This window comes from Pleurodeles waltl, chromosome 1_1 (genome assembly GCF_031143425.1).
Source record: "Pleurodeles waltl isolate 20211129_DDA chromosome 1_1, aPleWal1.hap1.20221129, whole genome shotgun sequence".
NCBI lineage: Eukaryota > Metazoa > Chordata > Amphibia > Caudata > Salamandridae > Pleurodeles > Pleurodeles waltl.
Window position 1 is genome coordinate 20,647,907 of NC_090436.1, and position 25,404 is coordinate 20,673,310.

A 25,404-nucleotide genomic window follows, 5' to 3' on the forward strand; every position below is an offset into this window, starting at 1 on the left:
TTGGGAATGGGTCCCCACCAATTTGAAATTGGTGGTAAACTGCAAATGTTTTGGGACAGCATTTCAGTCGCAAAACATTAATACATAGCTTTCCAATTCGGTATTACAAAGGGACACCTTCAACACGCTCCTTCCTAATACCGAATCGCAAAACCCAAATTACAATTCGGTAACAAGGTATTGAATCATAATTTGAGTTTTGTACATCCCAAAAGAATCTTTTCAGTCGCAAACGGGCCCGCGACTCTAAAAAGGCTCTGTACACGTGGCCCTTAAAGCGGTAGGCCAATTGCGACCCACTGGGAAACACAGACAGTGTAAAACACACGGTTGTACATAGCTGTTTGCGATTCCCTAATAGCGAATTGCAAAAATTCACTATTAGGAAATCACAAACTGAGGTCTATGTACACCCGGCCCTGTGTCTCATAAGGATGCAGAAAGATGCAGTAGAACATTGTGAATTGTGAAATGCTGCTAGAATCACAATAACAGGGCAGTGCTTCCAGCATCCTGGGACACCTACATTCAAGTAGCCTTTCATGGTCTTTTCCCAGGAGAAAGGATCCCTATAATGCTGGAGGTTCACCTTTGCAGCTGATTTGAGATTGTCATTGTGACACAATTTGAAACTGAATACGATAACAGTAGCAAAATAACATTTAGGCCCAGATTTGAGAGGGTCTAGTGCCGCCTTGCGCCACATTAGATACATTTTTTAACGCTAACGTGGCCCAACAAGGCCAAGATTGCCGTACCAGATTTATAAAGTGCTGCAATGCATGCATTGCGGCACTTTGTAACCCCTGCGCCAGGCATAATGTATGCAAGGAGGGCATTCCCCCGTTAGGGTGGCGGAAAAAATGAAGCAAGGAAATCTAAAAGATTTATTTGCACCATTTTGTTTCGCCAGTTTAACGCCTGCTCAGAGCAGGCGTTTAAAGGGGGCACACCATTGGTTACAATGGACCTCTATGCACTGTTCAGGGTTAGCGCCAAAATTTTGTCGCTAACCCTGAACAGTACATCAATACTGTTGAAAATGTTGATGCTATTGCCCCCTACTCTGCGCCATGGTGCACCATATTTTAAATACAGCGCTTACATGGTGCCGGAAGGGGAGGGTCTAAGGGGCGCAAGGAAAGTGTCACTGCGCTGGGTGCCACTTTTCTTAAATCTGCCCTTTAATGTATAGCGATGAGGTTAGTTCTAAATTAAAGTCAACCAGATTCACAAACAAGAATTAGAGATCTTTTCCAACACCTAATTCTGGCTCATGTTTATTCTTAATACTCCCAAAGGCTTATTATACTCATATGGTAAATTTCATTGTCTAAAGAGGCACGAATTGGAGCGCTTTAAAGTCATTCCCTCCCCTTTCGTGTGAGGTCACCGGGAAGCAGCAACTAAGCAAAGGAGGACTTCAGATGTAAACCAACACATGCCCGGCAGCCTAGTAGCGCTGAAGACTGGTCCTGATGATGACACCTAAGTAAACATCCCAAGGCGGAAGCCTACAGTGCTTAATTTGAGCCAGTGTTTGCCAGTGGTGGCCTCCAGCACTTGTTGGGGAATAGCACCTATTTTTTCACATCAGGCAAATACGAGCGCAAGAGAGGGAAAAATACTGGGGGTAGGTGGAACATTCCGCCCTGCCGGCAGGGTTCGCAGAGTTTTGCCACTCCGCGCTAAGTGAGTATCGCAGAGTTCTGGCACATCTCTGCCAAACGCCGCATGGTGGAGTTTTTTCTCATGCATGGCTCACCAACGTTAATTAGGGGAGTGAGAAGTTGCATCCCCTAGCATGATTTTCAAGGGCTAAAACGCCTCATGGGGCGGTGGTGGCAGGGCATGACAATTTGCGCAGAGAAAGTTGCCGCTTGAGTAGAAATTCTACTCGAGTGGCAGAAAGAAGCAGCGCCCCCTGGCATGCTGCGTGGTGCCATTCATGGTGATTTTACAGCACGGAACAAACTCCCGGAGCTAAGAATCAGTGTGAGCAGCACGATGTGCCGAATTCCTCCTGCTCGAGGCAGTTGTGAGCTTCTGAGCAGGGCTTCGGACACTGACACTCCTTCTCTTACAAACCAAGCACTGGGCAGCCCATTGCTGAAAGGGCACTGCCAAGAGGTCAGCTGTTGCCTCACTACTACCGGGGGCCTTAGCTAATGTAGGTTATTTCATATTAGAAAAAGACTATAGGCCTGGTTTCGATATCGGCGGACTGGTCACTCCATCACAACGGTGATGGATATCTAGTTCACTGAGTGCTAAATCAGCCCCATAGTCCTAGTACCGTCAAGGGATTTGAACAAACCATACCACGACTGGAGTAAACAGAAAACTCACATTGTCTTTTTTGCAGCCTAAGGAATATCACTACCAATTATTTTAAACTTTAATTAATTCCGCACAGCATAGGCTTGCTAAGAGGGTTCCCAAGCCAGGATTCCAGGATATGACAGACATGTTGCAGTGCTGGGGGGACTGGGAACATCTACATAGAAGGACTGGTGGTGCCTCAAAGCCATAGAACAATCCTTCCAAACCAGAGCGAGACACCTCTGAAGATCTTTCCATACATTGAGCTTATAGAGACCCTGGAAGGGGTCTGTGTTCTTCACCAGGGATACTTCCCCAGTGGATATGACTAACCCAGCTGGGACTGAGATGCCTCTAAACCAGAGGGAGTGGAAAATCTCCCAGTCCAGACTTTGGGGACCTCCTAATACACCTTGCCACACTTGTCTTGCTAGCACCTGCCTGTCCCCACCCAAGCTGGGTGCAGATATCATGGGGCTCAAAGCCACACTACACTGCAAAGAGGTTCAATGTGCCAAGGAGAATCATGAAGTGGGGTTATTTTCATAGGTTTAAAACCTGATGCAATGTTATTCTTAATATTGGAAAACCCTAAGTAACAGAGAGTGTGTTGTGACAGTTGCAGCAAAGGGCAGGCTTTAAGGTGATGAGGCTTCACTGGGCGCAGATGTGGAGGGGGATACTGATCGTGGGGGTGGGGGAACACTGTATTTAGCAATAACTTAATATATAAAAGCACCAGCGGCAGAGTTCCTTGTGCGTCCAGCTCGCAGGCAGCAATAAAAATGTCACAATAACTCTTGCGATTAATGTTCCTACTAGATAGGAAGAGATCAGAGTTTTGTCCAGTGGCTGTTGTGACTCGCCATAAAGTAGCACAGAGGGTTAATATGCCAGCTGCAAACAACAGATCTGTATTTTATGTGGATAGCTGAGGGGATTAGTAAAGCCAGCCTTTTCCAGTGCTTTAAAAAAATGAAATGTATGTGAGAGAGGGGCTATGGAGAGATGAGGGGCACTTCTGCCGGGTGATAGTGAGGGAATCTGAAGCAAGGGTCATGGTGGGGGTCGTGCCTAAAAAGATTTTCACACTAGGCACCACCAGCGCTAAAGCCCGCCATGGTTGCAGCCTGGTTGATGGACCTATGCCCAAAGGCCTATCTAGAGCCAAGGATAGAGAACCCAATGATCCTGGCATCGCCCTGAGGTGAACTGCCTTCAGCAGGTGGGCATCGCCTTCACAACCACGCTGGTGCGCGTGAGGACCCAAATCACTAAGGCCTTGGGGACAAGGGAACTTCTCTGTTTCTTAAAGACTACCCATTTAATGAGTTTTACTATATTAACAGATAAACTGTGTGTAAGAAGGGATATTATCCAGCAGGACTATATTTTGTGAGCTGAATGTTTTTAATTGATTGGTTAGTTTTTGTTTTATGCTGGTTTCCCATCATCACACCAACCTCTAGCGACATCTTCTGAGGTGGAAGCTCACCTGATAGTACTGTGTCGCTCCTGCACCACGCCCTGCCAGTGACTTCCACCCACTGGCACTTGGGACCTGACTTAGGGAATGGCAGACGGGTTACTCTATCACAAATGTGCCGGATATGCTGTCCACCGTCTTACGATCTCTATAGGCTATAATGGGATCCTAATAGGGTGAATGGGATATCTGTCATGTTTCTGACGGAGTAACTGTAGGAAAGTACCATCTTGCCTGGCATGTTACCCCCATATTTCACTGTATATATGTTGTTTTAGTTGTATGTGTCACTGGGACCCTGCCAGCCAGGGCCCCAGTGCTCATAAGTGTGCCCTGTATGTGTTACCTGTGTAATGACTAACTGTCTCACTGAGGCTCTGCTATCCAGAACCTCAGTGGTTATGCTCTCTCATTTCTTTCCAAAAATGTCACTAACAGGCTAGTGACCAATTTCACCAATTTACATTGGCATACTGGAACACCCTTATAATTTCCTAGTATATGGTACTGAGGTACCCAGGGTATTGGGGTTCCAGGAGATCCCTATGGGCTGCAGCATTTCTTTTGCCACCCATAGGGAGCTCTGACAATTCTTACACAGGCCTGCCACTGCATCCTGAGTGAAATAACGTCCACGTTATTTCACAGCCATTTACCACTGCACTTAAGTAACTTATAAGTCACCTATATGTCTAACCTTCACTTGGTGAAGGTTGGGTGCAAAGTTACTTAGTGTGTGGGCACCCTGGCACTAGCCAAGGTGCCCCCACATCGTTCAGGGCCAATTCCCCGGACTTTGTGAGTGCGGGGACACCATTACACGCGTGCACCGTACATAGGTCACTACCTATGTACAGCGGCACAATGGTAACTCCGAACATGGCCATGTAACATGTCTAAGATCATGGAATTGTCACCCCAATGCCATTCTGGCATTGGGGTGACAATTCCATGATCCCCCGGGGTCTCTAGCACAGAACCCGGGTACTGCCAAACTGCCTTTCCGGGGTCTCCACTGCAGCTGCTGCTGCTGCCAACCCCTCAGACAGGTTTCTGCCCTCCTGGGGTCCAGGCAGCCCTGGCCCAGGAAAGCAGAACAAAGGATTTCCTCTGAGAGAGGGTGTAACACCCTCTCCCTTTGGAAATAGGTGTGAAGGCTGGGGAGGAGTAGCCTCCCCCAGCCTCTGGAAATGCTTTGATGGGCACAGATGGTGCCCATCTCTGCATAAGCCAGTATACACCGTTTTAGGGTTCCCCCAGCCCTGTTCTGGTGTGAAACTGGACAAAGGAGAGGGGAGTGACCACTCCCCTGACCTGCACCTCCCAGGGGCGGTGCCCAGAGCTCCTCCAGTGTGTCCCAGACCTCTTCCATCTTGGAAACAGAGGTGTCTGTGGCACACTGGACTGCTCTGAGTGGCCAGTGCCAGCAGGTGACGTCAGAGGCTCCTTCTGATAGGCTCTTACCTTTCTTGGTAGCCAATCCTCCTTCCTAGGTAGCCAAACCTCCCTTTCTGGCTATTTAGGGTCTCTGCTTTGGGGAATTCTTCAGATAACGAATGCAAGAGCTCACCAGAGTTCCTCTGCATCTCCCTCTTCACCTTCTGCCAAAGGATCGACCGCTGACTGCTCAGGACGCCTGCAAAACTGCAACAAAGTAGCAAGACGACTACTAGCAACCTTGTATCGCTTCATCCTGCCAGCTTTCTCGACTGTTTCCCGGTGGTGCATGCTCTGGGGGTAGCCTGCCTCCTCTCTGCACCAGGAGCTCTGAAGAAATCTCCTGTGGGTCGACGGAATCTTCCCCCTGCAAACGCAGGCAACAAAAGACTGCATCACTGGTCCTCTGGGTCCCCTCTAAGCACAACAAGCGTGGTCCCTGGAACTCAGCAACTCCGTCCAAGTGACTCCCACAGGCCAGTGACTCTTCAGTCCAAGTTTGGTGGAGGTAAGTCCTTGCCTCCCCATGCTAGACTGCATTGCTGGATACCGCGTGATTTGCAGCTGCTCCGGCTCCTGTGCACTCTTCCAGGATTTCCTTCGTGCACAGCCAAGCCTGGGTCCCCGACACTCTAACCTGCAGTGCACAACCTTCTGAGTTGTCCTCGGGTGGACTCTGGTTCACTTTTCTTCCAAGTGCCTGTTCAGGTATGTCTGCGGGTGCTGCCTGCTTCTTTGAGGACTCTCTATATTGCTGGGTGCCCCCTCTATCTTCTCATCCAAGTGGCGACATCCTGGTCCCTCCTGGGCCACGGCAGCATCCAAAAACCCTAACCGCAACCCTTGCAGCTAGCAAGGCTTGTTTGTGGTCTTTCTGCGTGGGACCACCTCTGCAAGCTTCATCGCAACGTGGGACATCCATCCTCTAAAGGGGAAGTTCGTAGTCCTCTTCTTTCTTGCAGAACTCCAAGCTTCTTCCAACAGGTGGCAGCTTCCTTGCACCCTCAGCTGGCATTTCCTGGGCTCCTGCCCATTCTCGACACTGTCGCTACTATTGGACTTGGTCCCCTTCTCTTACAGGTACTTAGGTCCAGAAATCCACTGTTGTTGCATTGCTGGTGTTTGTTTTTCCTGCAGAATCCCCCTATCACGACTTCTGTGCTCTCTAGGGGTAGTAGGTGCACTTTACACCTACCTTTCAGGGTTTTGGGGTGGGCCATTTTTCTAACCCTCACTGTTTTCTTACAGTCCCAGCGACCCTCTACAGGCTCACATAGGTTTAGGGTCCATTTGTGGTTCTAATTCTACTTTTGGCGTATATGGTTTGTGTTGCCCCTATACCTATGTGCTCCTAATGCAATCTACTGTAACTTCACATTGCTTGCATTACTTCCTTTTGCTATTACCTGCATAATTTTGGTTTGTGTACATATATCTTGTGTATATATCTTATGCTCATACTGAGGGTACTCACTGAGATACCTTTGGCATATTGTCATAAAAATAAAGTACCTTTATTTTTAGTATATCTGTGTATTGTGTTTTCTTATGATATTGTGCATATGACACCAGTGGTATAGTAGGAGCTTTACATGTCTCCTAGTTCAGCCTAAGCTGCTCTGCTATAGCTACCTTCTATCAGCCTAAGCTGCTAGAAACACCTCTTCTACACTAATAAGGGATAACTGGACCTGGTACAGAGTGTAAGTACCCCTTGGTACCCACTACAAGCCAGGCCAGCCTCCTACAGTAACCCCATCTGCCTAACTCTAAATCCGGCTCTTTAATTCCCACCCTGAGAGCCTTCCGTTTGGATTTATGTTGCTGACAAATAAAATACAACATTATTTTTGGAAATTTTTCTGCTTAATGATCCCCCAGGTGCAAAGCTTGCATAACTCTGAATGTAAGGAAAGCCAGCCACCCTGGACAACAGTACCATTTACATGTGATGTAGAAATGTGTGTGGGGTGGGCATGCAAACGTTTAAGACCACGCTAGTTACATACTGTTACTGAAGACCCTTAGAAGACACAGGGCCTGATTTATCTTTTGTCACAACAGATAGCCCAACCACCAAAATCTAAATCCCATAGGATATAATTGAATATATATTTCAGTGGACGGGATATCCATTACGTTGTGACAGAGTAAACTGTCTGCTGAAATATAACTCAGGCCCACTGTCTGCTGTATAGTTTTACAGATGTGAGCAAAACTGGAATATCAATATTTGAGCGAAAACATATATTTGAAAAGTGCACACCTAATCAAAATGGTAGTGAAGCGATATTACGTGTGAAAGGCAAGGATGCATAGAATGAGCAATAGGAGAGGTGGCTGGTTTGTCAATCAATCAATCAATCAATCAGGAATTTGCAAAGCGCACTGCTCACCCGTGAGGGTCTCAAGGTGCTGATGTGGACTGTTAATGCTTTGTGATGTAGTGTTCTTTAAGAAGGTGCATTTTCGATTGTTTCCTAAATTGTAGCAGTGTTGGAGCGGTCCTGATGGATACAGGAATGCTGTTCCATAATAACATACACAGTTCTGTCCTCAGTATTACAGATCCTTTGGTCTATCTGTGTCCATCCCATGCAGTTTGTGGACCACTGGTCTGAAATGCAGCTGGCCCAGGCAGCCCTAGGCTAGTGTGGTCATTCTTGATGTACCGTAGGAACTCTGCACAAAATGGTGGCCATCCTTGCATAACAGTGGCCCCGGCCTAAGGTGCCAATTGTAAAATTCCTTCTCATCTTTGGAATTAACTCAGTTTGATGTAATGATGACTGATAGGCAAGGAGGACTACGCAGTTATAGGAGAAGGGAGTTCTTGATGAAAACAAGCTGATGTTTGGTGATCAAAAATAGATTTATTTCAAATAAAAAGCTTGTATTTTGAGATGAAAATTGCATTTTATTAAAATGCACATTTTTGTTTAGGAAATTTACCTCATTCATCTAAAATGGTTTGTGGCTCTAGAATGTATTTAAAACGTGTATTTTATCTGATAATTCATGCTGAGATCATGAGGTTTATTGCTTATTTTGGTTCTTTGCTATTAGTGGACACTTTCTGTTATTGCTGTTATTTCTTAACAAACGTGGAGGCAATTAGTAATGTATATTTACAGATATATGCCAGAATATTAGGTACAGAAACACTGGGGTGCCCAAATATTGAAAGAAATATAGTGACAACCAAAATATCAGAGCTGTAGTTATACACTGGTAGATGTAGATTAATTATTCTTAACTCCACATCTCGTCCCCTTGAATATATGTGTGTAGAATATACGTGTATGTATGTATGTGTGTGCATATATATATGTTAACGTGAATTACGATAGTCTATACACATATATACATAGCTGCTAGATATTGCGGCCAATGACATTTTTGCTGCAATATTTTAGGAAGGATGATATTAAAAACTTGATATTCTAATACCATACCACATTGATAAAGCTTTTTTGCAGCAATGTTTCTCTGGCTGTCTGAGGCCTGACTGTAACATATTAACTGTATAATTCTGATGTTTCTGTAAAGTCAATGGAGCACTACTGTAAGGGCCCGGCAGACTTTCCAATCTCTGCTGTCTATGGGAAGCTGATAATAATGCAAGGATTTGCACGCCCTGCCTTCTCCCTCCTTACCCCTGTGTCTTTAGGTAATTAGATATAGTATTACCTTTTTGGAAAACTCATAGCACACTCCTCAGGGGTTGGGCCAACGCCTCCTCATACAAAGGTTTGTACAGCTTTGTCTCCTCCGTTATGGCAGAAGAGCATCATGCCCCTGCCAGCAGAGACAAATGAAAAATAAAATGATGATAGAAGCTTTATTATTATTTTATTTTTCATTAGGAGCCGAGTCTTGGGGGTGGGCCATGGGAAAATTGATGGAGGAGTGGGGGGCACTGCTGTCAGTGCGCATGTCGGTTTGACTGGCCGTCTTATGACGGCCAAACTGACATGCGCACTGACCTCTCTCCAACCCAACTGCATTGCTGAGTGGAGAACAACAGCAGGCACAGGCTCCAGTCCCCCGATGGAGCGCAAACCCAGCCCGCTCTGCCCAATCTCGACGCTGCTCTCATGGGTATTACCTGCATGAGAGCAGCGCCTGGATTGGACCTAGCCGAGTCTGGGAGCCTCAGCCTGTGCACACACAGCAGAAGAGTGGCGAGTTGTGAACTATGAGCGGCAGCTAAGTTCTTTGTTTTTTGTTTTATTATTGCCCCCCCCCTGCGCTGCCCCACTATCTTTCCCTGACACCAGCCGCTACTCTGTTTGTACTGTACTGAGTGTAAGGTTTTCCTGTTAATTATCGTTTCTAAGTCTCCAAAGTGTTTTTGAAACACACTGATATATCCTTTCATTGACTCCATAGTATTTGCAGAACGGCCTGCATTTCATTCATGCTAGGTTTGAATGGCCAGCACGTGTTTCAGCCCTTACAGTGCCTGTACGTCCGGGGCTTTCTCAAGGCTCAAAAGGTACAATTCTGTAGAGGCAACGATCCTGAGGTATCCTAGTTTATAGACGATTTATAGTCTCCTGGATAGATCCTAAACGATTGATTAGCCTATTCTGCGTCAGGAAAAGCAATGGTTGCAGTCTCTGAGGTCGATGCTTGTGTTATGCTCCGGGCACAATGTAATTGAATCGTTCGTCTCTTATCAAATAAAATGAAAAATGAGTACAGGGCACTTTTCTCTTTATTTCTACAAATAATTTATTTTCCTTGTAGGAAGGCAGTGCAATATATACAGTGTGACGCTAGTGCGGACGGCGCAGTGCTCAAATGATGACTATATATTCAATGGTGGCGGTAGTATATAGGGGATAAAGTACTCTCTGCCATACATTATAAGGATACTGCAAGTCACAGTGGAGTTCCATAACCGTATAGAGGAAAGAGGCCAAAGGGTCAGGTCTCTCCGCTCCGAAGTGACTTGCACTATCCTTATCATGTACGGCAGGGGGTACTTTATCCCATAGACTACATGGTCACACCATCATCTTCACCACAAACCACCTAAAACATTGCTGCCTGGCTCTTTCAGAAACACAGAGCATGTTTGCAAAAATAAAGAATACAAATAGAATCTCTAGTGCAAAATTAAACACATCAAAAATCCGTTAGGTATTTTTTACAAAAATATATTAGAAACAGTTTTTTTTTTAAAGTAACTCAGATTGTGCAGAAACATGCAGAAAGATTCAAACTTTTCTATAATTATCTAAGTAATGAAAAAGTAATCATGTTCCCGCTGCCAGTCACTGTAAGCTAGACAAATAAAGCACAATAAAGAAAAGCAACTTTTCATTTTTGTAGCCTTAAACAGCTACTGCGAGACCTGACCTGCCTTCCACCTCGCTGCTGGCTCTCACAGCAGGCATTGTGACGTCAGAACTCGACTGTAATAACTGATTACAGTCGAGTTCTGACATCTTTCGGCGACTTGAGTGCATCACTAGGCGCCGATTACAAGGAAATTAAAGATGTGCTTGTGTACAAGGATTGCAGAAGCCCATGTATTATAGACAGAGTAGACCCTTGGATTTTGATGAATTGACTGGTTCAGACCAGCGAGTGGGACTTGCGGACGTATTATGGCGACCAGCACAGGGTATCACGCAACCCATCTTTGATAGTTTTGAACGTTCATGTGGTGGCCACTGTGAGTGCCCCCATGCTTATACAGAGGAGTGGTGAGTTGGTGAGATGACAAAGGTTCTGGTGAGACCAGACAGGGTGGCACGGGTCGAAAACGTCGCTTTTCCCTACCTTGGTTGTTTAGCATTGGATTTCACAAGGAGATATTGAATACAGACAGCTATCTCTGATCATAATTGTTTCAAATCATCTTACAACCTTGAGATTTGTACAGTATCCTGTGTGTATGTTGTTGTACACATGTTCACCATTTGGGCACTGCATTGTCCGCACTACCATCACGCGGTATAGGTGACACCGCTTTCTCACGTAGAACATCAATTATTTGTAGAAAGAAAGAGAAAAGTGTTTGTGCTAACTTTTTGTATTATTTGATGAAGGATGAATGATTCGATTACATTATATGAGAGGCGCTGGGATAAGTGAGTCAGGTGGGACAATTGTTGTGTTCTAATATTGTCACCATGGGCCTCGAGGGCACACAGGGTTGTCTGCATGTGAGCAGACTGGATGGGCCTGTTGGCACTCATCGAAGCGTACGTGTCTTCTTTTATACAGATATTTGTTTATGCTTTCCAAACCTTCAGGCAAAGCCATTATTTTTTCTGATTAACATGGTTTTACTTAATACGAGTTGAAGTAATGTTTATCAACAGATGTTGTGTTCCTCTGTTTGACTGGCTTTTCTCCTTGAGAGCATTCATGTTTCCATTTCAGTGGTCCCTCTCCTTGGCCACAATAATATTTCACTTCACTGGCTTTTGTTCTTGGGGGCATTAACACTTTTGTTTCAGAAGCCTCTATCCCTGGGTACATTAATGCCTTGATTTCTGTGGCCTCTCTCATTAGAGGCATTAAAGTGTCATTTCAGTGGCCTCTGTCTTAGGGGATATTAACAGTTTTATTTCAGTAGAATTTGTCCTCGGGGGCATTAACACTTTCCTCTCTGTGGCCTCTGTCCTCAGGGGCATGAATCCTTCATTTCACTGGCATCTCTACTAATGGGTATTAACACTTCATTTCAGTGGCCTCTGTTCTTAGGGGCGTTAGCACTTCATTTCTGTGGTCTCTGTTCTTAGGGGCGTTAGCACTTCATTTCAGTGGCCTCTGTTCTTGAGGGCATTAACATTTGTGCCACAAAGGACTGCCCTGATGCTGGCGGTGGTGAGCTCCAGGACAGACTAGGGCACACACTGCACATGGACCTTGTAGCGCAAACTGTTAATGCTTCATCAACTCAAACTACTGCCCTATCCCAAATCCCAATACTTACCTTAACCCTTCTTCAACTCTAACTACAGCTCTATCCCTAATCTTAATACTTTCTTCAAACCTCATCAACTCTAACTACAACTCTATCCCTAATCTTAAAACTTAATGTACCCCTTCTTCAACTTACTTGTACTTACCTATACTTACCTGGGATGGGGTCCCCCATCCTCCGCTGTCCCTCTGGTGTGGGTGGGGGTGTCCCTGGGGACGGCACCGGTGGGCTTATTCCATGGTGTCCCACCATGGAAATAGGCCCACAGGTCCCCTAACGCCTGCCCTGACCCAGGCGTTAAATAATGGTGCAAAGCTTGCTTTGCACCATTATTTGACCCCTCCCCCCACACATGAATCATGCACGGGGGACAAATATGGCGCTAAGGCCAGAAAGTCATTTTTTGCACAGGAACGCCTACCTTGCATCTCATTGACGCAAGGTAGGTTTCTGCGTCCAAAAAATGACTTTAACTCCATAACTTTAACGGGTCTAGTGCCAAAGTATAAATATGGAGTTCGTTTTGCATAAAATTTGCGTAAACAAAATGATGCAAATTCAGCCCAAAACAAGTATAAATATGCCCCCTAGGGGCATATTTACAAGAAAGTGCCACATCAGTCCTGATGTACCACTTTTCTTGCATCTGCCTAGCCCTACCTAACGACACCATGGTTGCACTGTATTTACAATACGGCACACCATGGCGGTAGTTAGGGAACTAGCATCAACATTTTTGTTGCTATTGTGGCGCTTTGATGCACTAGTGTCAAAATATTTTACGCTAGTGCAGCAAAGCACAGGGAGCCCCATTGATTTCAATGAGTGCGTCATTTTAATACCTGCTCTGAGCACGCGTTAAAAATGACGGAAAAAATGGTGCCGTGAAATTTCAGTGCACCATTTTTTGGGGCCTCCCTTCATCGGAACGCCTCAGTTGCACACATGATGCCTGGTGCAGCCATAATGTGGCTCAGGGGTTTACAAAGTGGCGCAATGCAAGCATTGCAATAATTTGATAAACACGGCGTCTGAGAAAGTCCTCATTAATACCACGCTAGCGTAATTAAATGGGGTTCGAGCGGCGCAAGGTGGCGCTAAGGGCTTGTAAATATGCCCCTTTGTGTTTTTAGACATCAAGACCCTACTTTCTTTCTTACCTGGTGACTCCCTGTTCCCCAACCAGGCCTTTGCCATTCAGTCTGTCTTGAGCAGGCGAGAGGTTGTTCTGGTATATTTTACTTAATTTGTTTGCAAATGTATCCACATTAGCTTTAGACAGCAGCATTTTTCTTCTTTTATTATTACATTTTTCACATCTAAGGCATATGCTTGGAAAAAAAGAACAAAAAATGTTGCTGTCTTGCCAAGGTGGGGACCTCTTGATTTTGCCAGTGCTTGTTTGTGACTGCAGCTGGAACGACGCCTCCCTCTGCAGCAACCTCTGCTGTCAGACATCCCCAGGCGCCGACCTCCGCAAAGAGTGATGTCTGCCAGCCGTGAGTGCTTTAAATAAATCCCACGCAGGTGCCTGGGGTATAAAACATCTCCCATAAACCGTGACCGCACTGTGAGATGATGGGCTGAGGCGGGAAGCCGGCGCGTAGGCACAGTGTCTGGCGGCGGTTTATACCTGTTTATTATTTGGGGGGCATTTTCCTCACCATGCACCCTTCTGTTGTAGGAGGTACGCCTCTCGGATCTATGTGTTTATAGAGAAAGATAGGGCCGCTGCAATGCTGCTGCAGGGGAAGGACAAATTATGCGGCAGGGTTGAGTAAATTATGCGGCAAGGAAAGGCAAATAATGTGGCACAGTTGATTAAATTACACGGCAAGCAAAGGGGAATTATGAGGCATAACGCAGCATAACTTGTAATAGTATTTCTTAATTATGTCATTGTTTTTTTTAAATTTGGTAACACTCTCTGGGCATTGGTTGCCCTTCACTAGTACCATTTTAATACCCAAATACAGCAATAAGCAACAAAAAAAGGAGACCAGTCCAGCTTTACGAAGGGCGTTTTGCAGCACAGCAACACACAACGCTGCATTTTTAGTTACTTTCGAACCCTTTATGCTAGAAACAAAGGGGCATATTTACAACGCCCCCTGCTGCACAATAACGTCACCAGTGCATCACTGTTGTGACGCTCTGGTGGCAGCGTGTGGCAGCAAAAATATAAAGCCATTGGGCATGGCATTTTCATGGCCTTGTAAATATAGCCCCCTTTCAAGCATAACTCTGCCTGAAAGAGGCGTTCCACGGGTGTTGCTGTGGGTGTTCCCAAGCAACACCCATGGATTCTGACGCACATCCAGACGTACAAGGCATCGTGAAACTGGGAATGCGTCAGATTCCTACATCACCCCAGGGTTGGCATAGAAGTGCAGTAACAAGGAGAAATACCTTTACTTCTCCTCGTTTCTGCTTTTTCATGTGTGCTGCATTCTGCAGCACACATAGAAAGAAGAAAACGCTATTAATGATTGTTTATGTGCAGGGAGGTGCCCCTTCCTGCACATAAACAATAATCCCTGCAACACAGGCACCCTTGAACCATGACACAAAGGTGCCTGCGTTGGCCCTAAGCAGCCAATTGTTCACCAGCGCAGAGAAAAGTACAGGGATGCATTGTATTCCAGTAAATACAACGTATTCCGGTAAATTCTATGCATCCCTGCACTTTCTTAATGGTGCTGTGAAACAATCTGGCTTGCGGAACCACACTGCGTTATTTCGTTGTAAATGAGGCCCACATTTTTTTTGGTGAAATTGGCAGATTATGCAGCAAATTATGAATTATGCGGCAAAGACGGCACATATTTAATTAAGCGAAAATCGCCGCAGCTGCACAATTGCATAATTGCAGAGGCCCTCAGCAAAGACACTGCATCATGGTAAACCCTTTTTGAAGAAACCGGAGAAGCAAAGTTTTACGTATTATTTCATGTCCTGTTACAAGGACCCGGCACTCATTAGGTTTTTCTTTTTTTGACTTTAAAGCTTTATGAAGTTTCCGATTTGTGCCCTTTGCAAAGGTTTGGATTTCTCTCCACCATATTACAAGTTCCACAGGGTATAAGGGACTTGTAATACAGCAGACGGGACATCTGTGACATTTGTGATGGAGTATCCTATCCGTCAAATGCTCAATAAAGCGCCAAATGTCTGGATTTGTCTTGCTGTGCAAAGTATTTCTCTAAATAAAAAAAAGTAACTTTCACTGCGTAGTGAGATAATGTTGACCAACTGTATCCAGCCAAGATGGAAAATATATGGAACATTTCTCTGCAAATTTACCTTTTGCAAAGCTTTTCTGCTGCAATGGCTTAATGCACGGCAAACTTTGGATCCCATCATGCTTAGGCTGCTTTTCTATAATCCTTATCCTCACCCGTCATCAACTAATATACCCCTTGATCTAATCCTAATACTTACCATAACCCTTCATCAATTCTAACTAAAATCCTATCCTAACTCCTAATAATTCATACTCCTAGATCAGCTATAACTGCACCCCTTACCCTAATCTTAATATTTACCTTAACCCTTCATCGGTGCTAACTATATCCTTAGCCAGTCTCCTACTACTTACCCTAAACCATCATCAGCTCTAACTAAACCCCTATCCCTAATATTAATACTAATGCTAACTCTACCCCTTACTATAATCCTGATAGGTTTACATAACACAACATCAAGTCCAACTACATCCTATCCCTAATCTTAATACTCACCTTACCAACTCTAACTAAAACCCTATCCTAACTCCTAATAATTCATACTCCAAGGTCAGCTCTAACTGCACCCCATACCCTAATCATAATACTTACCTTAACCATTCATCAACTCTAACTAAAGCCCCGTCCCTAATCCCAATACTCACCTTAACCCTTCATCAACTCTAACTACTGCCCTATCCCTAATCCTTAAACTTACCTTTACCCCTCATCAACTCTAACTACAGCCCTATCCGTAATCTTAATACTTACCTTAACACTTCATCAACTCTAACTACAGCCCCATCCCTAATCCCAATACTTACCTTAACCATTCATCAACTCTAACTACAGCCCTATTCCTACTCCTAATACTTACCTTAACCCTTCATCAACTCTAACTACAGCCCTATCCCTAATCCTTATACTTACCTTAACCCTTCATCAACTCTAACTACAACCCTATCCCTAATCTTAATACTCACCTTAACCCTTCATCAACTCTAACTAAAGCCCTATTCCTAATCCTAATACATACCTTAACCCTTCATCAACTCTAACTACAGCCTTATTCCTAATCCTTATACTTACCTTAACCCTTCATCAACTCTAACTACAACCCTACCCCTAATCTTAATACTCACCTTAACCCTTCATCAACTCTAACTACAGCCCTATTCCTAATCCTAATACATACCTTAACCCTTTATCAACTCTAACTACAGCCCTATTCCTAATCCTTATACTTACCTTAACCATTCATCAACTCTAACTACAACCCTATCCCTAACCTTAATACTCACCTTAACCCTTCATCAACTCTAACTACAGCCCATCCCTAATACCAATACTCCCCTTAACCCTTCATCAAGTCTAACTACAACCCTATCCTTAATCTTAATACTCACTTTAACCCTTCATCAACACTAACTACAGCCCTATTCCTAATCCCAATGCATACCTTAACCCTTCATCAACTCTAACTACAGCCCTATTCCTAATCCTAATACTTACCTTAACCCTTCATCAACTTTAACTACAACCCTAACCCTAATCCTTATACTTACCTTAACCCTTCCTCAACTCTAACTACAACCCTATCCTTAATCTTAATACTAACCTTGACCCTTCATCAACTCTAACTACAGCCCTATTCCTAATCCTAATACTTACCTTAACCCTTCATCAACTCTAACTACAGCCCTTTCCCTAATCTCAATATTTACCTTAACCCTTCAGCAACTCTAAACACCGCCCTATCCGTAATCTTAATACTTACCTTAACCCTTCATCAACTCTAACTACAGCCCTATTCCTAATCCCAATACTTACCTTAACCCTTCATCAACTCTAACTACAGCCCCATCCCTAATCCCAATACTTACCTTAACCCTTCATCAACTCTAACTACAACCCTATCCCTAATCTTAATACTCACCTTAACCCTTCATCAACTCTAACTACAGCCCTATTCCTAATCCTAATACTTACCTTAACCCTTCATCAACTCTAACTACAGCTCTATCCCTAATCCCAATACTTATTTTAACCCTTCATCAACTCTAAACACAGCCCTGCCTGTAATCTTAATACTTACTTTAATCCTTCTTCAACTCTAACTACTGCCCTATCCCTAATCTTAATACTTACCTTACCCCTTTATCAACTCTAAACACAGCCATATCCCTAATCTTAATACTCACCTTAACCCATCATCAACTCTAACTATAGCCCGATCCCTAATCTTAATACTCACCTTATCCCTTAATTTATGCCAATTACAGCATTTTCAATAAGCTTAATATTTACCCTGACCCTTCATCCCCTCTAACTACAATTCTATCACCAACACTGATACCTATCCTAAAACCTCATCAACTCAATCTGTACCCCTAACCTTAACCAAATACTTTCCAAATACCTCCTTAACCCTTCATCAATTCTAACTAAACCCCTATCATTGATCATAATACTTACCTTGACAATTCATTAGCTATAGATGTATCACTAACCCTAATCCTAATACTTACCTGAAACCTTTTTTGATTCTCATGTCCCTTTTTTGAAATGGGAGTGCCAACAAACCTATGGTTTCAGTGTCATTTATTAACTGTTCTTGACACCCAAAAATCAATTGCATTTGTTATTACCGCTTCTCTCCATTAGAGTTTTGCAGTAGAGGATTTACTTACAGGATACGTTCCATAGTTGCTTGAACCCATCATCTTTTCAAGGAGTGCCCTATCCATCACCGATAAGCTCTCTCCGGTAGTTACCGGCCTCCATCCATCATTGTCTTTCCAAACCGTTTGTAGACTATCACACTCCTTCCTGAACTTTGGTTTTGAGCCCCGTTCCATTGTCAGGTACCATATGCGGCTGCTATTAAGATAATGGATCCTTGTTTTCCATTTTTACTGATTTTTACAGATAAATACAGGGAAAAACAATTATGTTCCTGTCTGTATTTATTTTTAAAGATGGATAACAACGGAAATTAGGTTGTGTTTTTCAGTGTTTCTCAATGCAGCCAGTAATGGGTGCCAAGTCAATACTTGTGTGGATTGACAGCTAACTAGTTAAAAAAAGAAAGAAAATTAAGTAATGAGGTTTAAGCAGCTGTACATATGCACATGTTTGATAATGAAATGTGTATATTTTCAAATAAGTGTATTGATTTAATGTCTGTGGTTGTTCACAAAATTGAAACCTAGGTATGACTTAGAAACTATACAAGTTTCAGCTACACACTTTCACAAAACTCAAAATAAATATGGATAAGTACAGATAAAATTAGCAACGAATAAATATGGAAGAATACAGACGGAAATGTAAAAAAAAAAAGAAAAAAACATAAAACCCAGAGCCCTAATTAAGATTAACCTGTGACAATACATAGACCACCAACACATCGCTGCCTGAAAGCAGGCAACGTGAGGGTGCTGACTACTCACCATACACAGATGGTGAGAAGTGACGGCACATGTTGGAACGCTGCATAGGTACCTTTCATGCTCTGTTTTACTTCTCTGGTAAGTATCTTACGGATGTACCATACAGATAGAGTAGCACCTGAGGTCACCCACCTGGCATAATGATCTCCGGGAACCCTAGCTTCCTGGCGACGACCGTGCTCCTGTCCACGAGGTGGGGGTGATCCTTCCGCACCTGCGACAGGTCCCCCGATAGCATCTTCAAGGACACCCAGAAACCTGAAAAAGACCACATGAACACAGCCGGTAAGCTAGGGAGAGAAACATCTCTTTGAGGTCTTCTCCATGTCCATCTCAATGCTTCATACCCATAAGTTGCATACCTGCACATATACTCTCTGTGGTCCCCATTTATCTGTGATCTAAATTCCTGCAGCCAGGGGCCATTGTTCAGGTCTGGCCATCAAATCCCAGGTTCTAGATCATCAGGGTCTGCATTATAAAAAGAGCCTTGGGGACATAACGAGCAAACGTGCCCAATTTCTGTATCCATGGGGAACTTTGGTATTACAGACGGGGCTGTCGACACTTGTGTGCCCCCTTGCGGAATACAGTCAGCATGAACTTTGTTGGGTGTTTCCTTATGTGCATGGATGAGAGGATACATGCAAATGAGGGAATGCTTTTCCTTTGTGCCTGTGCAGTTTTTCAGGCATGTGAGCAAAGGCAAAAAGGCTGTCAGGGGTCACTGACTGCACTGCAGAGAGGTGGCACACAATCAAGGCACCTTCTGATAGCAGAAGGGTGTAATTGGGTACACAGTAACCCCGCTGAGGCTCACTCTGCAGGCAGATACAGTCTCTCACTGTACCAGCCTGTGGGGGATGGAGGAGGTATTGCCCCCTTTAAAAGCTAGGCTGCTTGCCGCCTGCAGAGTGAAAGAGGGATCGTTAGCTTCATTCAGCTGGTCCATTATTCACTATTGTGCATTATGTGTAAAATGACAAACTGTCCCAGTCTGTGTCCTGTAAACCGGTAATACAGGTTCATGGGGTGTAGCGGCTCAGAGAGGCCACCAAGCGCTATGAAGGTGCACAGAATCATGTAGTGCAGCTGGTCAGAGAGGCCTACCAAGCAGGGAATGAAAACAATCAGGTTCATGGAGTCCAGCTGGTCAGAGAGGACTACCAAGCAGCGCGTGACAACAAGCAGGTTCTAGGAATCCAGCTGATCAGAGAGGCGTAGCAAGCAATGCATGAGAACACGTAGGTCCGTGGAGTCCAGCTGGTCAGACAGGCCTACCAAGCAGCGCATGAGAATGCTCAGGTTATGGGAGCCTAGCTGGTCAGACAGGTCTACCAAGCAGCGCGTCTACCAAGCAGCGCATGAGAATGCTCAGGTTTTGGGAGCCTAGCTGGTCAGAAAGGCCTACCAAGCAACGCATGGGAACATACATGTGGGTTCATGGAGTCTAGCTGGTGAGAGAGGCCTATTAAGCAGTGTATGACAGGTGCTGGGAGCCTAGCCGGTCAGAGGTCTATCAAGCAGCAAACGGGAACATGCAGGTACAGGGAGTCAAGCTGGTCAGACAGGTCTACCAAGCAGCACATGGGAACACGTGGGCTCATGGAGTCTAGCTGGACAGACAGGCCTACCAAACAGCGCATGAGAACGCACAGGTTCTCGGAGGCTAGCTGGTCAGACAGGTTTACCAAGCAGCACATGGGAACACGTGGGCTCATGGAGTCTAGCTGGTCAGATAGGTCTACCAGGCAGCGCGTGGAAACACGCAGGTTCATGGAGTCCAGCTGGTCAGACAGGTCTGCCAAGCAGGGCATGAAAATGTGTAGGTTTATGGGGTTCAGCTGGTCAGACAAGCCTACCAAGCAGCGTATGAGAATGTGCAGGTTCTGAGAGTCTAGGTGGTCAAACAGGCCTACCAAGCAGCGCATGAGAACGCACAGGTTCTGGGAGTCTAGCTGGTCAGAAAGGCCTACCAAGCAACGCATGGGAACATACATGCGGGTTCATGGAGTCTAGCTGGTGAGAGAGGCCTATTAAGCAGTGTATGACAGGTGCTGGGAGCCTAGCCGGTCAGAGGTCTATCAAGCAGCGAATGGGAACATGCAGGTACAGGGAGTCAAGCTGGTCAGACAGGTCTACCAAGCAGCGAATGGGAACATGCGGGTTCATGGAGTCCAGGTGGTCACACAGGCCTACTAAGCAGTGCATGAGAACGCGCAGGTTCTAGGAGTCTAGCTGGTCAGATAGGCCTACCAGGCAGCGCGTGGAAACATGCGGGTTCATGGAGTCCAGCTGGTCAGACAGGTCTACCAAGCAGGGCATGAAAATGTGTAGGTTCATGGGGTTCAGCTGGTCAGACAAGCCTACCAAGCAGCGTATGAGAATGTGCAGGTTCTGGGAGTCTAGGTGGTCAAACAGGCCTACCAAGCAGCGCATGAGAAGATACAGGTTCTGGGAGTCTAGCTGGTCAGAGAGGCCTATTAAGCAGTGTATGACAATGCTCAGGTGCTGGGAGACTAGCCGGTCAGAGGCCTATCAAGCAGCACATGGGAACACGCAGGTTCAGGGAGTCAAGCTGGTCAGACAGGTCTACCAAGCAGCGCATGGGAACATGCGGGTTCATGGAGTCCAGCTGGTCAGACAGGCCTGCTATGCAGTGCATGAGAACGCGCAGGTTCCAGGAGTCTAGCTGGTCAGATTGGCCTACCAGGCAGCGCATGGGAACACGCGGGTTCATGGAGTCCAGCTGGTCAGACAGGTCTACCAAGCAGGGCATGAAAATGTGTAGGTTCATGGGGTTCAGCTGGTCAGACAAGCCTACCAAGCAGCGTATGAGAATGTGCAGGTTCTGGAAGTCTAGGTGGTCAGACAGGCATACCAAGCAGCGCATGGGAACACGCAGATTAATGGAGTCCAGCTGGTCAGACAGGCCTACCAAGCAGCGTTTGAGAGCGTGCAGTTTCTGGGAGTCTAGGTAGTCAGACAGACCTACCAAGCATCGTATGAGAACGCAGAGGTTCTTGGAGTCTAGCTGGTCAGACTGGCCTACCAAGCAGCGCAAGAGAATGTGCAGGTTCTGGGAGTCTAGCTGGTTAGACAGGCCTTCCAAGCAGCGCAGCAGAACGTGCTGGTTCTGGGAGTCTAGCTGGTCAGACAGGCCTACCAAGCAACACATGGGAACGCGCAGGTTCTGGGAGTCTAGCTGATCAGACAGACCTACCAAGCAGTGTCTGGGAACGCCCAGGTTTTGGGAGACTAGGTGGTCAGACAAGCCTACCAAGCAGCGCAGGAGAACACGCAGATTCTTCAAGTCTAGTTGGTCAGACAGGCCTACCAAGCAACACATGGGAACGTGTAGATTCTTCAAGTCTAGTTGGTCAGACAGGCCTACCAAGCAACACATGGAAACGTGCAGGTTCTGGGAGTCTAGCTGGTCAGACAGGCCTACCAAGCAACACATGGAAACGTGCAGGTTCTGGGAGTCTAGCTGGTCAGACAGACCTACCAAACAGTGTCTGGGAACGCGCAGGTTTTGGGAGTCTAGGTGGTCAGAGAAGCCTACCAAGCAGCGCATGAGAACACGCAGGTTCTTGGAGTCTAGCTGGTCAGACAGGCCTACCAAGCAACACATGGGAACGTGCAGGTTCTGGGAGTCTAGCTGGTCAGACAGGCCTACCAAGCAACACATGGGAACGCGCAGGTTCTGGGAGTCTAGCTGATCAGACAGACCTACCAAACAGTGTCTGGGAACGCGCAGGTTTTGGGAGTCTAGGTGGTCAGAGAAGCCTACCAAGCAGCGCATGAGAACACGCAGGTTCTTGGAGTCTAGCTGTTTAGACAGGCCTACCAAGCAACACATGGGAACATGCAGGTTCTGGGAGTCTAGCTGGTCAGACAGGCCTACCAAGCAACACATGGGAACGCGCAGGTTCTGGGAGTCTAGCTGATCAGACAGGCCTACCAAGCAGTGTCTGGGAACGCGCAGGTTTTGGGAGTCTAGGTGGTCAGACAAGCCTACCAAGCAGCCGATGGGAACACGATGGTTCTGGGAGTCTAGCTGGTCAGACAGGCCCACCAAGCAACACATGGGAACGTGCAGGTTCTGGGAGTCTAGGTGATCAGACAGGCCTACCAAGCAGCGTCTGGGAACGCGCAGGTTTTGGGAGTCTAGCTGGACAGACAGGCCTACCAAGCAACACATGGGAACGTGCAGGTTCTGGGAGTCTAGGTGATCAGACAGGCCTACCAAGCAGCGTCTGGGAATGCACAGGTTTTGGGAGTCTAGCTGGTCAGACAGGCCTACCAAGCAGCGCAAGGGAACACACGGGTTAAGGGAGGCCAGCTGTTATTACCTTGTCCTTTGTGGTTCACATCTTTGACGTCCAAAGCTTTCTTTATCAGACTGTGCAGGAAATCACTCTCTGCTGCCACCCTGAAATATAATGAAACGCGTCAGGACCGGTGCCAGCACAGGGCTCGGGCAGAGAGGTGCGCACTGTGGCAGTGATGGAGCAATGAGGCAGACATGGATGGCTTTTTAATGCTTGTCTCTGGCTCTCATTTCGTTTTCACTGGTGTTATTTATTCATTAAACTGCCTGGGATGCTGCAGTTTCATTTTTCATATGGTTCTCAGAGAGGAGGCAAGAATATGTGTTAAGCGCTCTCCCACTGTGGATGCCCCCTCAGTTTCTCCTTGGCACTCTCTTCTCCTAACACTTCTCTTCTCTGTTACTTTCATTCACTCCCTCTTATTTCCCAGGCTCTTTGTTTTTTAATCACTTTTACGAGGTAAAACACAGTCAGTAACACTGAAATAAAGACAAAAAGCAAATAGCTCCCAATGTGTACAGTAATTTACCAGCGCAAGCTTCTAAGATTACTAAATTGGAGCAACATGTACCATGAAGTATACATTGCTAATGAGCCAAACTGGTTCTTTTGGTCTTGGTGGTCCCTGGTACTTCGCTTCCTCTTTTTTTGCATTGCCCTTTTTATGTTCTTCTCTAAAACCCATTGCTTGTTTTTCCAAATCTCATGTCTGTATCTTATTCTGTTCATGTGTTGCTCTCTTTTTTTACTCTTTTCCTTTCATACCTGTCTCTCCAACCACAAATTTGCTCCTAAAAGTTCTCTCTCACTTGTGATTATTTTAAGAAAGATCCACCAGATTTGTATTACAGGGATAGTATGTGATGGGTCAGGCTAATGGGTGTAGAGGGAGGCTGCAGGCAGCCATTGGTGACCAACCCCTGCAGCGCATGGCCTTTGGCCAAGCACAGAGGTGTTTACACCCTCCACCCAACCATCTGTGGGTGACCAACCCCTGCAGCACGCTGCCTTTGGCCATGCATCGAGGTGTTTACACCCTCCACCCAACCATCTGTGGGTGACCAACCCCTGCAGTGCGTTGCCGTTGGCCATGCAGAGATGTGTTTACAACCTCCGCTCAACCATCCGTGGGTGACCAACCACTGCAGCGTGCTGCCTTTGTCCATGCATAGAGGTGTTAAGACCCTCCACCCAATCCTTGGTGAGTGACCAACGCCAGCAGTGCGCACTGTCTTTGGCCATTCATAGATGTGTTTAAGCCCTCTGTGGGTGACCAAACCTTGCAAAGTGCTGCCTTTGGCCCCCCACCCAACTCTCTGAGTGGCCAAACCCTGCAGTGCGATGCTGCTTTGGCCATGAATAGAGGTGTTTACACCTTACACCAGTGCTCCGTGAGTGGCCAAACCCTGCAGTGTGCGCTACCTTTGGCCATGCACAGAGATGTTTACACCCTCCACCCAACCTTCTGTTGGTGATCAACCCCAGCAGCGCCCTGCCTTTGGTCATTCATAGAGCTGTTTACACCATCCATGCAACCCTCCATGAATGACAAACTGCTGCAGCACAGCCTTTGCCCTTGCATAGAGGTGTTTACACCCTCCATGGGTGACCAACTCTCGCAGAGTGCTGCCATTGACTTTGCATACAGGTGTTTAGACCCTTCACCCAACCCTTTGTGGAGGACCAACCCCTGCAGCCCACAACCTTTGGCCATGAATAGAGGTGTTTAGACCCTCCAACCATCATTCTGTGAGTGACCAACCCCTGCAGCGCATTGCCTTTGGCCTAGCATAGAGGAATTTAGGTCCTCCACCCAACCCGTCATGAGTGACAAACCACTGCAGTGCATGGCCCTAGGCCATGCATACAGGTGTTTAGACCGTCCACCCAACTGTCAGTGATTGATCAACTGCTAGAGCGCGCTGCCTTTGGCCCTGCGTGGAGGTGTTTAGACCCTCCACCCAACCCTCGGCGAGTGGCCATCCCCTGCACTGCATGGTCTTTGGCCATGCATAGAGGTGTTTAGACCCTCTACCCAACCTTTCTGGGGTGACCAACCTCTGCATCGCGCAGTCTTTGGACATGGATAGAGGTGTTTACACCCTCCACCCAACCCTCCATGGGTGACCAAACCCTGAAGCATGCTGTCTTTGGCTATGGAGAAAGGTGTTTACACCCTCCACCCAACCCTCCGTGATTGGAC

At 46.1% G+C, this 25,404-nt stretch overlaps 1 protein-coding gene across 1 annotated transcript in view; it reads right to left on the reverse strand.

Annotated features, from left to right (window-relative positions):
* The window catches only part of LOC138255404 (dedicator of cytokinesis protein 2-like), a 1,984,107-nt gene that overhangs the window by 1,593,811 nt on the left and 364,892 nt on the right, over window positions 1–25,404 (reverse strand). Inside the window, exons 12-13 of the mRNA XM_069205837.1 lie at window positions 23,223–23,302; window positions 19,000–19,125 (exon numbers count right to left, since the gene is read on the reverse strand). Of these exons, the coding sequence (XP_069061938.1) occupies window positions 19,000–19,125; window positions 23,223–23,302 (206 nt within the window). The remainder of the gene's footprint in view (window positions 1–18,999; window positions 19,126–23,222; window positions 23,303–25,404) is intronic.